We start from the raw sequence: 15,188 nt of genomic DNA on the forward strand, positions 1-15,188 counted from the left end.
AAAAATTGTCAGAACAGAAATATTGACCAAACGGTAATCAACGATGAAAATTTAAAAGACTTTTTGGAACGCTTGCAGGTTTATGCCGGTTACCCATCGGAGAACACTTTGGAAAACGTTATCGAACAATTATTGTCCCACATAAAAAGGTCTGACGACTTGTACGAAAAAATTTCTGCTTTAGAAATACGCGGCAAGGTAACGGATTGGTTCCAAGGCAAAGACGCAGAATATTTGACAGAGGCCCGCGCAAAAGCCATGTTTTCTGAATTAAGAACGACCAAATACTGGCAAAAACTAGAGCAACTCAGGGTGGTCTTTCGACATAACGACTTGCGATTTACGGATTCCAAAAGAATTTATCACGTCGTAGCCAAAGACGGATATTTGCTACAGATGATAAAGATATATCATGTGCTGAAGAACGATACATCGAAAATCCTGTGCGTCGATCCCGATGACGGCATTGAAGTTCAGAAGCAAGTCGTAGAGGCATTCCAATTGTCTCAGTACACCTTTCTAGTTATCGTTTGGCCTAAAAATGTGGAAGAAGTAATAATGACCGAAATAGTTGATAAATTAAGTGCCACTTTAAAGGCTTGTCAGTACAAAAAAGTAATTTTAGTAACTGAATCCGATGATAAGTTGGATCAACTTTTTGGATTAGGACAGAGCGATAGTGAAGTTATATTTGGTTCTGGGACATTCGATGACTTGTCAGAAGAAACTCGGAAAAGCTTATTAAACAAGAGAAGTATCGTTTTCCAAGGAACGGATCTCACTTTAGGAGAACTACTCTCGATGCGGGAGACCGAAGATCTTGAGAAAGCTGCTAATTTATTTTTGCAAAGATTGATCGGCAACGAGAAAGCTACCGTTGGGACACCTCTCATGGATTTAGATAAAAGTATTACCCCCCTTTATATAAACCGCACTTTTAAGAGGGACATCGAGAACATGGAAGACGAAGAGGCAAACGTCTTTTATTCAGAGGACAATATACTTGACGTAAATGAAAAGATTATTCTAATCGCAGATACAGCCGGTATGGGAAAGACTACGGTCCTTACCAACTTGGCGGCTATTATTAAGGACAGACACCCCCATTTGTGGGTCATAAGAATAGAGTTGAACGATTTTTCTTTTACTTTAGAGGATTTCTTGAAAAGGAATAATAAAGCGATAAACGTCTTGGACCTGTTGAATTCCAAGGATGCCACTAGATTGACTAACGCGCTTGAAAATTTTGTTTTCGCAATGAGAAGAAAAGTGGTCTTGATGCTAGACGGGGTAGATGAAGTTAGCCCAGATTATACTGACCTCATAATAAGTTTGCTCTTGCAGTGTCAAGAAGGGTTCAATTTTGAGAAGGTGTTCGTTACTACGAGGCCTCATATGGTCGAGGATTTGAAGGAAAAATTGCAAGTAGCTTTGTTTACGTTGGAACCCTTCACCGAAGAGAACCAAATGTATTTTCTGACGAGATATTGGACGCATCACTTAAACTTAAAAGAAGATGCCGATAAAAGGAAGTGTGAAAAGTACGTCAAGGCTCTGGTGAACAGAATGTCATTGACTGACCTGAATAACGGAATAGAAGATCACTTTGCTGCCATACCCCTACAACTGAGGATGATGGCAGAAATATTTCAAGAAAGTATGGCATCGGACCAGGTTCTGGACTGGCAAGGATGCAAAGAATACTTACATGAAGACGAAGAAGAACCCAGGTTGCCGAAGAAAATGAATTTAGTGAAATTATACGATTTGTTTATCGACAAGAAACGAGACATTTTCATCGACAAAGAAAATCCAAATGGACACACGGCGGCTACTCAGGCATTGACCGATCAGTTCGATGAGTGCCTCGCATATAATCGAAAACTCGCTTTGCAAATTGTACTCGACGAAAGAGAATGCGAACTGTTTTCCTTCTACGAAACCGTCACAGATATGGAGATTTTAGCGTTAAAGATAGGAATTGTCCAAAAGTCAAACAACAAATTTAATTTTATTCATGATAATGAATTCACATACATGAAAATCGATTTCATTCACAGGACACTGGCCGAATATTTTGTCGCCGAAAGTATAGCGAGAGAACTTCAATGTGAAAACCAAAGTGCTGAGTTTCAAAAGTTTTTGATCGAAGAAGTTTTTGTTGCACGTGGATACAATGTTGTTCTTACTTTCCTTGATAATTTTCTGCAAAAGATTATAGATTCTCTGCCGTCCACTGTTTTCCAGAAGTATCAGTCTGGTTCGTTCAAGGTTCGTATTTGGATGCACAATGTTAATTTAATTCATCAATTGGCAAAAAACGGTTTCGTAGCAGTTCTCCGTCTTATTCTAAAATGTACCAACTTTACAATTATCAGAGATAAAGAAGTCGATTTAAGTAATATTTACGACGGTGATATTCTTAGCAAGATTAGAAACAGTAACATATTAAATTATTTAGAATTCTTTTTGAGACAGGGTGGACTTAACATTAAAGATTATCTTGGTAGGACTCCATTGCATTTTGCTGCTAGTGAGGGACACTTAAGGATGGTGAAGTTTCTAGTGAAACAAGGGGCGAATATTAATAGTAGGAGCGATTCTTGCGAAACACCGATTGTCTTAGCTGCTCAGAATGGTCACATGGATGTAACAAAATATTTATTGGGGCATGCTCTAAGCTTCGAACAGACTGTAGGCATCGAAGATGTTAGAGTAAAAGATTTCGATATGACAACGTTCCTTTTGGATATTTTGGGCAATAACATAGAGAATACCATGGTCCCGTACGTGGCTGCTTGCACGGGCTCTCTAAGTGCCGTGGAAGCTTCGATAGAACAAGGAATTGACGTCGACTATAAATTTGAAGACGGCGAGACATTGATTTTCGCTGCTGCTCGCGGGAGACAATTACACGTCATCGAGTACTTAGTAGAGAAAGGCGCCAATATCAACAGTAAAGATGATCGCGGCAGAACAGCACTTCATTTAGTTTCAGAAAAGAGCTGTGGTGTGTCGACCGGAAAATTGTTAATAGAATTACGGATAGATATTAACACAAAGGATAGTTCCGGAAAAACAGCGCTACACCTAGCGGCTTCTGGTCATGACTTGGACATGATAAAATTGCTGGTGCAGAGTGGCGCGAACGTAAACAGTATGGACCAGTTTGATAACACTGCCTTGAGTGCAGCTGCTTGTTGGGGTGCTTTGTCCTGCGTTCAGTTCCTCGTAGAAAATGGCGCGGATGTTAATATCAGAGATCGAGATGGTAACACGGCAATACATTTCGCAGCTGAGCGGAGTGAAATGGAGATTGTGAAATTCTTCGTTGAAAATGGCGCGGGTATTGGCATTAGAAATAATGGTGGACAAACAGCTCTACATGCGGCCGCTGCAGAAACTGATGAGAACACAACTCAGTTCCTTGTGGAACGTGGCTTGGAGGTGAATTGCACAGACGACAGAGGGCGAACGCCACTGCACGTAGCTATTGAAAGATTTTTGACTCACCTGGACCGTACCACCGATTCAGATCTCTCGACTACATGCGAAGAGGCATACACGCGCCAACTTTCAAAATTTCAATGGCGGCTGGATTATTTCAAGTTTATCATAGATCAAGGGGCGGATATCAATTTAAAGAATAAAGAGGGACGTACGGTGCTACATCTAGCCGCAGAAGAAGGGCAGTTACACACCGTCAAATTCCTTCTAGAATCTGGTGCAGACCTTACCGCTAAAGATAGAAAGGGTCACACCCCACTGCACTTGGCCGCGAAGGAAGGTCATCGTTTGGTAAAATTTTTAATTGAGCAAGGCGCAGACATTAAAAGCAGAGACAATAAGGGAAACACGCCTGCTGCCTTGGCCAAGAAGGCAGGTCATATGCATCTACTCCAATATTTGAAGACGAAAGACGGAAGACCGGCTTTTATAAGAATATTCGGTGCGGGTTGTAAAATCTGTTAACTAGTTGCAGATGATAGGGGAGCGACAGCTGGCGCCTTAAGATGCGATGTACGGTACGAGATGAGGTTCCTACTTGCCGTGCGAGTCGTCGAGTACTAATTGTGGGGTCTTCGTCAAGATTTTCCAACAGTGCATCTTCAACATGAAGGTTCACTTGCTGACCACGTCCTTCTCCTCGAGGAATAACACTTCCCGTATCTCGCAGCCGCTGAACCCACTGTAGGATTGTATTTGCACATAGGGGGTGAGACGTTGTGACCATCGTTCCCGGTACAACCTAGTCGCCACGAGCGCATTTTCTCCGGCTGCACCATACACTAACACCATACCGACACGTTCGGAAATAGTAAATGTATTGTTTTCTCGGTTCATTGTAATAGGCTATTGACTATGTCAAAAAAAAAAGGGCACAAAGGAACTACAACGTAACATAAATTTTATTGTTTGATATATTCAATTGACCCTAAAAAATGATAAAACCGCGGAGAGCTACCTTTTAAAGGGGTGCGTTTTTGAGAACAAAGTAAAAAGGTGGTATTTTCAGTTTTTTGAGTTTTACTCGAAAACTATGAATTTTTTCTATATAGTCGTTAAAAGAAAAGTTGTAGCAAATTGAATTTCCAATCGAAATGAGAAGAATATTTTGAAGTCAAAAAATTTATTTTTAACAAAAATATGCCCAAAAAACGAGTAAAAAAACCCGAAAAAATGCTTTTTATTTTTTCTTTTTGGTTTTTGGCCCACAACTTTTTTCTGAGAGGAGTTAGATATAGGCGTTGCTTCATAGAAAAAAAGTTAATGTTTTTTCCTTTAAAATAAGCCTTTATAGAAGTACCTACGACTAATAGAAACCGAGATACATTGGATCAAAGTTGGCTACTTTTTGGATTTTTGGCCAATTTTTACCCTTTTTTGACGATTTTCGCCTTATAACTTTTTCTGAGTTAATTTAGGTATATGTAATGCCATATTCAAATGAAAGCTGATTTCAAGACCTTCAAGAAAACATATTTTTGTATATTACGATGTTTCCTATTCCAAATAAAGATTATATATTATGTTTTTTTTACTCACTGGCGCTAGCAATCAATTCTCCATTCTTGATGGCAAAAGCAATACTTCGCAGCTTACAATAAAAGCAACAGTCTCTACAAATTACATATCGAGTTACAAATTCTCTAAAAAATTCCAAAACGAGCACAACGCTCCCAAATCAGTTCTTACTCTGCCATTAACAAAAAATCAGCTCTCACACTATCCATTATACAAAGAGATCCTAAAGCTTACCGTACATGCCTTAAGTAGACTGTACACCATCAGACTTTAGTGTACAACTCAGTGAATACAGATAGTTATCTTCAAATCTCAACTTCCCAGGTCAAAATGATCCTTCTGAACCCATCTTGAAGACTGCTAACCCGATAAACATGCTAAAGGGGAATAATGGTACGTTAACTCCACAGCAAGCTAACCCGAACATCAAAAACCCAAGCACGGCGCCCAACGTAGGGCCATGTTGCCAAATGAGCAAGTAACCGAAGATAACCCACGTCGATAACTTGCAGCAAGTTACTATATGTTAAGCAGCTGAAGCTTTTTATGGTTCTAGCAGCCTTGCAATGACAGTAAAATTACGTAATTGAAATGAACGCAATTTTGTTGAAATTGTAATGTAAAGATTCTTGTTTACTTTAGTGGAAAGGAGTAAAAAAAAATATTTTTATTAAGAGGACTCTACAGCACATAGGCAACTTGCAACACATTTTAATAGATTTTATTACTCAGTTTGTCTAAATATGAATTAATGCACAAATAACGGATTTTCCCCCATTCTATCGCGGATTTTCTATAAAATTGACTTAGTTTGAACCTCAAATACTTTTTGTTGTAAAGAAATTTATAATTTGCCCGCGAATTACAAATTTCCTTACACCAAAAAGTAATATGAGTTTCAAACTAATTCCATTTTATAGAAAATCTGCGTTAAAATTGGGGGAAAATCCGTTACTTGTGCATTAATTCATATTTAGACAGACTGTAATAAAATCTATAAAAATGTATTCCGAGTTGCCTATTTGCTATAGATCCCTCGTAAACCTAATAATTTGTTTTGAATTTAATAAACAAAAGCTATAAATGTATTGTACTTATTGTACCGATTATGATATCACCAATAAAATATAAAATTAGTCACATCGATTTCTTGTTAAAACCAATCTCCCGAATTCAGATAAGGCAACAGTTTTTCGCAACCAAAAAAATTTTGTTTTAAACGACATGCATTTTTTATATGGATTTGATGATCTATCTCTAATAAATAACGAAAATAGGTAAATCACAAAAGAGTAAGCTAATAAAAAACGAAACATTTTTATTATATCTGAAAAAGTCATTTATTAAATTTTTGAAAAGGTAAGGTACCTACGTCGAATCTATAATCCATATAATTTCTTCCAAGAAATACCCAGCTTATCTGGCAAATATTATTTTTCATACAATTCGACAAGATAAGATTTATCCACGCCATCAAATTTTATAAGTATCGGAAAATAAGAAACACCAAGGTAAAAACGATTTCGGTGTAGTGTATAAACGATAACAGTGTGAATAAGAGCGAGTTATCTGCAACAAGTGCAACACTTTGTAGTGTACGTAATTTCTATTATAGATCAAGGTAGGTTAATTTTCTAAAAAAAAACCAACACTAAGACTATTCAGAAAACATCGCAGTGCTCCTCTAAATTTACCTATAATATTTATTTCTCATTTGATCAAATTAAATCTAAAGTTATTTTCTGCATATTTGAGTAAATATTTTTTGTTTAAAATAAAAAATAATGAGATATCACTTTAGAGATAAATAGACTAGGCGGTATCTGTTTTGGTTTGGGTGAATCGTAAATCCACGGAGATTTTTGGCTTTTTGGCTTTCAAATATCACTAGAAATGAAAATTTTTCTATGCGCATAAAAAAATCGTGGGCTTAACTTTTAGCGGCACAATATGTTAAAAAATTTCGAAAAATTAGGGATTTTTTGGGGTATTTAAATTGGGTATAGGACCTTCACACTTGGCTCAAGAAAACTTCATGTTATGTAGAATCATCACACCGAATTTCATCAAAATCGGTTCTATTTTGCATACTTAATAATTTTGCAATCCAGATTTTGAAAAAAAAATTGCAAATTTTCAAAATTTTGCACAGCAAAAGCCAAGGCCCCCAGATACTTGAAAATTTAATCACATATAGAAGGGCTCTCAAGCTTTCAAACGCTTTTTGAAAAATTCGAACCCGTCAATTAGGAGAGCTCTGGCGTTTGTTTAAACATTGGTCGAATTTCTATACTTATAAACAATAGAATAACTTCAATTTGAAGTTATTACTTCAATCAAATTTTCTAAGAGATTGAGGTATTAGACAACGCGGAAATTAATAATTATTTGGAGTTTGAAGATGAAGAAGTTGATGAATATAATATCGAAGAAGAAAACGAAATCCCATGCAAAAAAGTTCGACTAAATTGTTAATATACATATATTTTTATACATATAAATAAATAATATACATTCATAAAATAACAAAAATTTGTGTACATTTTTTAAATCCTGATTTATTAATGCAATTAAGTATGAATAAAATATTATTGATTTTTTATAATTAATTTATTAATTTAATCATCATTTCTTTTGTGATTATAGTATAATTCAAATATTATTTATTGTTTAAAATATAAGCAAATGAGAAATTAATTCATTATATTACTAATTTTCGACATATTTTGAGAATAATTGTTGTTTAAACAATTTTAGAATATTTAAATAAATTTGTTTTTGATCTTTGATAAACAGTATAAGTTTATGCACTTACCTTTGATACAATAAAAAATAAAGTTGATAATTAAAGGAAGTTTAAAGATAAATAATTATCGGATTGTTGAAAGACCAATAACTATTAACGACAGGCATTTGAAAATAAAAGTGAGATATTAAAAATGTTTAAGCGTGTCGCGGTTTTGAACCCGCCGAATCAATTTCGAGCAGGCCGAAGCGGCTGCGCTGTCCGTCACCACCACCCGTACGATTTTCTTGAATTTCTCGCTTGCATAAATAACTTTAAACACGTTTTAAAGTAGGTTACCAAAGTATTGCAAAGTTAGACCTGGTAAGAGCTCGGAATACCAAAGGTATTTTTCGAAAAATTAGCCCGGATGTCCCAGTACATTTAGTGTAAATGACGGTTAACTTTGATCGGCTATAACTACGTAACTAACCGTCTTTCCAAGATCTTTTAGAACCTGCTTTAAAAAATTTGATTTGATTGAATATTCACACAGTTATTCTAATTGTTTATAAACAGAAATTCGACCAATGTTTAAACAAGCGCCAGAGCTCTCCTAATTGACGTATTCGAATTTTTCAAAAAGCGTTTGAAAGCTAGAGAGCCCTTCTATATGTGATTAAATTTTCAAGTATCTAAGAGCCTTGGTTTTTTGCTGTTAAATTTTGAAAATTTGCAATTTTTTTTTCAAAATCCGTATTGCAAAATTATTATGTAAAATCTATAGAACCGATTTTGATGAAATTTGATGTGAAGATTTTACATAAGATGAAGTTTTCTTGAGCCAAGTATATAGAAGGCTCTATACCAATTTAAAGACCCCAAAAAATTCCCTAAAAAGTAATGTTTTTAATCCCACTTTTCGCGATTTTTTCGATTTTTACAATAATATTTTGTAAACAAATTAATTACAAACATTTTTTTCCTCTTCCATATTCGCCTAAAATGAATTCTTGAAAAGAGGAAGAAAAATATGACATTTTTCGAATTTTTTTAACATATTGTGCTACCAAAAGTTAAGCTCACGTTTTTTTTATGCGCTTAGAAAAATTTTCACATCTAGTGATATTTGAAAGCCAAAAATTCAAAAATCTCCGTGGATATACGATTCACCCAAATGTGGACTTTTTTAAACATATACCGTCTGGACTAAAAGGGCTCTGGATATCAACAAATTTTTCTTTATTCAAATTTCGTATGTAGCTTTCCTTTTTCTAAACATGCACGTGTAAACCGTAGATATTTTTTGTATTTAGGGGCATGACAATTACAACAGCTTGAACTATTAACAAATTTTTGGAACACAAATACAGGGTGTTCATTAAAGAATGAACCAAAGTTTACCAGTAGATTCTACGACGAAAATTAATGGGGAAAAGTCGTAAACGTTTAGTTTTTGAGTTACAGCGTGTTGAAGTTGACAAAATAAAAACGATTTCAGGCATATCTCGGAGACACGTTAAGGTTTTTTTTTTCTGGTTTTGATTCGAGGAGTTTTAACGGGGACGTACATCATTTACTTCAGATAATTGGAAAAACATACCATTTAAAAAACATCCCGTATATTACTATGTTTCAGGTCGCTTCTAATTACGAACATACAACACGAAGTTTAAAGAAATGGACAGAGCCAGGTACGAAAAAGGTGGAGACGCCGGCAGCAAGGGTGTTGGGTTCCAAGTCAGTCTTCTGACGATGTTTCTTCTGAACGCCCTGCAGAGAATCAGCAACTGGAGGCTTTCTACGGAAAATAAACTAGCGGGAAAATTTGACGACGTGGTGTTGGAGTCGCCAGAGGGCGCAGTTTTGCTGCAGGCGAAGCACAAGAAGAAGGGGAAGATCACCATGGAGGACTTGCTTTCTACCAACTCGAGGAACGACGATTTCAGTCTCCCCAAATATTTCCTCTCATACCAAGAAATCAGAAATGAATTTAAACTGAAAAACGTGGTTATCTGCACTAATGCCAGTGTCCACGAGAAGGCTTTGAAATTTTTAGACCGTCGACAAATATGTTCCGAAAGCATGTTATATTGTGTGGACGATGATTATTCATTTTATACGTTTAATATGGACATTCTGCCTCGTTTAAAAGAAAACGTTGAAATATACTTGGAAAAAAATTGTCAGAACAGAAATATTGACCAAACGGTAATCAACGATGAAAATTTAAAAGACTTTTTGGAACGCTTGCAGGTTTATGCCGGTTACCCATCGGAGAACACTTTGGAAAAAATTATCGAACAATTATTGTCCCACATGAATAGGTCTAACGCCTTGTACGAAAAAATTTCTTCTTTCGAAATACGCGCCAAGGTAATGGATTGGTTCCAACACAAAGACGGAATATATTTAATTGAGGCCCGCGCAAAGGCGATGTTTTCTGAATTAAGGACGGCCAAATACTGGCAAAAACTAGACCAATACAGAGTGGTCTTTCGACATAACGACTTGCGATTTACGGATTCCAAAAGAATTTATCACGTCATAGCTAAAGACGGATATTTGCTACAGATGATAAAGGTATATCATGCGCTGAAGAACGATACATCGAAAATCCTGTGCGTCGATCCCGATGACGGCATTGAAGTTCAGAAGCAAGTAGTAGAGGCATTCCAATTGTCTCAGTACACCTTTCTAGTTATCGTTTGGCCTAAACATGTGGAAGAAGTAATAATGACCGAAATAAGTGATAAATTAAGTGCCACCTTAAAGGATTGTCAGTACAAAAAAGTAATTTTAGTAACTGAATCCGATGATAAGTTGGATCAACTCTTTGGATTAGGTCAGAGCGATAGTGAGGTTATTTTTGGTTCTGGGACATTCGACGACTTGTCAGAAGAAACTCGGGAAAGCTTATTAAACAAGAGAAATATCGTTTTCCAAGGGACGGACCTCAGTTTAGGAGAACTAATCCCAATGGGGGAGACCGAAGATTTTGAGAAAGCTGCTAATTTAATTTTACAAAGACTGATCAGCAACGAGAAAGTTACCGTTGGGACACCTGTCATCGGTTTAGATGAAAGTATTTGCCCCCTTTATATAAACCGCATATTTAAGAGGAACATCGAGAACATGGAAGACGAAGAGGCAAACGTCTTTTATTCAGAGGACAATATTTTTGACGTAAGTGAAAAGATTGTTCTAATCGCCGATGCAGCCGGTATGGGAAAGACTACGGTCCTTACCAACTCGGCAGCTATTATTAAGGACAGACACCCCCATTTGTGGGTCATAAAAATAGAGTTGAACGATTTTTCTGGTATTTTAAAGGATTCCTTGAAAAGGAAAAAGAAAACGATACACGTCTTGGACCTGTTGAATTCCAAGGATGCCACTAGATTGATAAACAAGATTGAAAATTTTGTTTTCGCAATGAAAAGAAAAGTGGTCTTGATGCTAGACGGGGTGGACGAAATTAGCCCAGATTATACTGATCTCATAATAAGTTTGCTCTTGCAGTGTCAAGAAGCGTTCAATTTTGCGAAGGTGTTTGTTACTACGAGGCCTCATATGGTCGAGGATTTGAAGGAAAAATTGCAAGTAGCTTTGTTTACGTTGGAACCCTTCACCGAAGAGAACCAAATGTATTTTCTGACGAGATATTGGACGCATCACTTAAACTTAAAAGAAGATACCGATAAAAGGAAGTGTGAAAAGTACGTCAAGGCTCTGGTGAACAGAATGTCATTGACTGACCTGAATAACGGAATAGAAGATCACTTTGCTGCCATACCCCTACAACTGAGGATGATGGCAGAAATATTTCAAGAAAGTATGGCATCGGACCAGGTTCTGGACTGGCAAGGATGCAAAGAATACTTACATGAAGACGAAGAAGAACCCAAGTTGCCGAAGAAAATGAATTTAGTGAAATTATACGATTTGTTTATCGACAAGAAACGAGACATTTTCATCGACAAAGAAAATCCAAATGGACACACGGCGGCTACTCAGGCATTGACCGATCAGTTCGATGAGTGCCTCGCATATAATCGAAAACTCGCTTTGCAAATTGTACTCGACGAAAGAGAATGCGAACTGTTTTCCTTTTACGAAACCGTCACAGATATGGAGATTTTAGCGTTAAAGATAGGAATTGTCCAAAAGTCAAACAACAAATTTAATTTCATTCACGATAATGAATTCACATACATGAAAATCGATTTCATTCACAGGACACTGGCCGAATATTTTGTCGCCGAAAGTATAGCGAGAGAACTTCAATGTGAAAACCAAAGTGCTGAGTTTCAAAAGTTTTTGATCGAAGAAGTTTTTGTTGCACGTGGATACAATGTTGTTCTTACTTTCCTTGATAATTTTCTGCAAAAGATTATAGATTCTCTGCCGTCCACTGTTTTCCAGAAGTATCAGTCTGGTTCGTCCAAGGTTCGTATTTGGATGCACAATGTAAATTTAATTCATCAATTGGCAAAAAACGGTTTCGTAGCAGTCCTCCGTCTCATTCTAAAATGTACCAACTTTACAATTATCAGAGATAAAGAAGTCGATTTAAGTAATATTTACGACGATGATATTCTTAGCAAGATTAGAAACAATAACATATTAAATTATTTAGGATTATTTTTAAGACAAGGTGGACTTAACATTAAAGATTATCTTGGTAGGACTCCATTGCATTTCGCTACTAGTGAGGGTCACTTAAAGATGGTGAAGTTTCTACTGAAACAAGGGGCGAATATTAACAGTAGGAGCGATTTTTGCGAAACACCGATTGTCTTAGCTGCTCAGAATGGTCACATGGATGTAACAAAATATTTATTGGGCCATGCTCTAAGCTTCGAACAAACCGTAGGCATCGAAGATGTTAGAGTAAAAGATTCCGATATGACAACGTTCCTTTTAGATATTTTGGGGAATAACATAGAGAATACCATGGTCCCGTACGTGGCTGCTTGCACGGGCTCTCTAAGTGCGTTGGAAGCTTCGATAGAACAAGGAATTGACGTCGACTATAAATTTGAAAACGGCGAGACATTGATTTTCGCCGCTGCTCGCGGGAGACAATTACACGTCATCGAGTACTTGGTAGAGAAAGGCGCCAATATCAACAGTAAAGATGATCGCGGCAGAACAGCACTTCATTTAGTTTCAGAAAAGAGCTGTGGTGTGTCGACCGGAAAATTGTTAATAGAATTAGGGATAGATGTTAATACAAAGGATAATTCCGGAGAAACAGCGCTACACCTAGCCGCTTCTGGTCATGACTTGGACATGATAAAATTGCTGCTGCAGAGTGGCGCGAACGTAAACAGTATGGACCAGTTTGATAAAACTGCCTTGAGTGCAGCTGCTTGTTGGGGTTCTTTGTCCTGCGTTCAGTTCCTCGTAGAAAATGGCGCGGATGTTAATATCAGAGATCGAGATGGTAACACGGCAATACATTTAGCAGCTAAGGAGAGTGAAATGGAGATTGTGAAATTCTTCGTTGAAAATGGCGTGGATATTGGCATTAGAAATAATGGTGGACAAACAGCTCTACATGCGGCCGCTGCAGAAACTGATGAGGACACAACTCAGTTCCTTGTGGAACGTGGCTTGGAGGTGAATTGCACGGACGACAGAGGGCGAACGCCACTGCACGTAGCTATTGAAAGATTTTTGACTCACCTGGACCGTACCACCGATTCAGATCTCTCGACTACATGCGAAGAGGCATACACGCGTCAACTTTCAGAATGTCAATGGCGGCTGGATTATTTCAAGTTTATCATAGATCAAGGGGCGGATGTCAATTTGAAAGACAAAGAGGGACGTACGGTGCTACATCTAGCTGCAGAAGAAGGGCAGTTACACACCGTCAAATTCCTTCTAGAATCTGGTGCAGACCTTACCGTTAAAGATAGAAAGGGTCATACCCCACTGCATCTGGCCGCGAAGAAAGGTCGTGGTTTGGTAAAATTCTTAATTGAGCAAGGCGCAGATATTAAAAGCAGAGACAATAAAGGAAGCACGCCGGCTGCCTTGGCCAAAAAGGCAGGCCATCTGCATCTACTCCAATATTTGAAGACGAAAGACGGAAGACCGGCTTTTATAAGAATATTCGGTGCGGGTTGTTTGAAGTAGCGAGCGATTGTAATAATTATTCTTTTCGAAAATGGGCATAAGATATGTTGACAATTTTATTGTGTCTCCTAGACAAAAGACTCTTTTATTCAAGGACCAAATGAGTGTCCGCAAAAGTTATTTTTTGATGGTATCGATGCTGACGGAGCAATTGAATGAGAAACTTCAACCTTTTTCAAAAATATTCTCAATATACAACAATATCTCTTGGAGTGCTTCTTATTTTACTAACAGCCACTTGCTTGGTACATTTTCCATTAACACATCTAATGAAAATATATTAAAAATGTACTTTTTACCATAAAGTAAATGGATCAGTTGTTGGAGGTTTCAGTTTCACGACCTTATGATAAAATAAGCCAGTAACACAGTTTCAGATGATTCTTTAGTTTTCTTTTCAGTGTGCCATTTTTTGCAATCATTATAAGTTATTTTATATTGTCTCTCACATTTTTGAGGAATATATTCAGTCGTAATAATTTAAAACTAATATAATAGTCCAAGGGCCCACGTGCAAAGAAATAAAATGATTACCAGCAAGCTGTAACTTTGAGTGCAGCTTAAGTTTGACGAGTCTCCCAAGATTTGATTACGAGGAAAATTCAACATTGGTAAGTTTTCCCGTGATTTTCAGGAAAACATGTCAATCTGCACTTTTTTTTAAGTTTAAATGAGATATATTTTTTTTAAACCCCCCAAAACATTTGTCCGACAAAAATGTTGGTATTTTGAGATTGTCCCCCACCCCAAATATGTCGATTTGGTGACATTATGGTTGGTGACAGCCAGCAAGCTGATTTTTCTGGGAGGATTTGCTAATAAGATTTGAAATGAAAGTATCTTATTATCCGACAAAATTCTTGAGAAGTTTTTGCAGTTCGACGCCCCGAAGATGTCGACTTAACGACAACATGGTTGGTGATAACCAGCAAACTGGTTTTGATTTTTTTCTCTAATAATTGAAATGTATAACACAATAATATACTTGTCCTCCAAAATGATTGGAAAATTTGCCTTAAAAATGGGAAAAATAACTATTTTTGTGGTACCTAATGTTCATTCCGCTATAAAATAATTAATTATTTAATGAAAAAATAAAGAAGAATAAATAAGAAAATTATCTTGTTAATAGGAGCAACAGAAATTAAAATTCATAAATAATTATGTCTAACTAATTTAATTAATCTCCATCAAAATGATTTCTTTGTTCAAAAAACTTATATGTACATTTTATTTTATAAACTATTGTAACTATTTTATAAAAAATGGTAACTGTACAATGAATGCATAA

At 36.6% G+C, this 15,188-nt stretch overlaps 2 protein-coding genes across 2 annotated transcripts; both read left to right on the forward strand.

Moving 5' to 3' along the window:
* LOC108915078 lies at positions 1 to 4,049 on the forward strand. The gene has a single exon (XM_023456210.1). The coding sequence runs from the start codon at positions 259 to 261 to the stop codon at positions 3,970 to 3,972; it is 3,714 nt and encodes a 1,237-aa protein (XP_023311978.1). The 5' UTR covers positions 1 to 258; the 3' UTR covers positions 3,973 to 4,049.
* A 5,647-nt stretch (positions 4,050 to 9,696) lies between these two features.
* Positions 9,697 to 14,487, forward strand: LOC111692293. The gene has a single exon (XM_023456209.1). The coding sequence runs from the start codon at positions 9,836 to 9,838 to the stop codon at positions 13,895 to 13,897; it is 4,062 nt and encodes a 1,353-aa protein (XP_023311977.1). The 5' UTR covers positions 9,697 to 9,835; the 3' UTR covers positions 13,898 to 14,487.
* Positions 14,488 to 15,188: the final 701 nt, after the last annotated feature.

Source organism: Anoplophora glabripennis, unplaced genomic scaffold (genome assembly GCF_000390285.2).
Source record: "Anoplophora glabripennis isolate ALB-LARVAE unplaced genomic scaffold, Agla_2.0 scaffold1277, whole genome shotgun sequence".
NCBI classification, from domain to species: Eukaryota; Metazoa; Arthropoda; class Insecta; order Coleoptera; family Cerambycidae; genus Anoplophora; species Anoplophora glabripennis.

Bases quoted from the DNA above. Each gene is read 5' to 3' on its own strand.
- LOC108915078 (XM_023456210.1), top strand. From the start codon at position 259: ATGTTTTCTGAATTAAGAACGACCAAATACTGGCAAAAACTAGAGCAA.
- LOC111692293 (XM_023456209.1), top strand. From the start codon at position 9,836: ATGTTATATTGTGTGGACGATGATTATTCATTTTATACGTTTAATATG.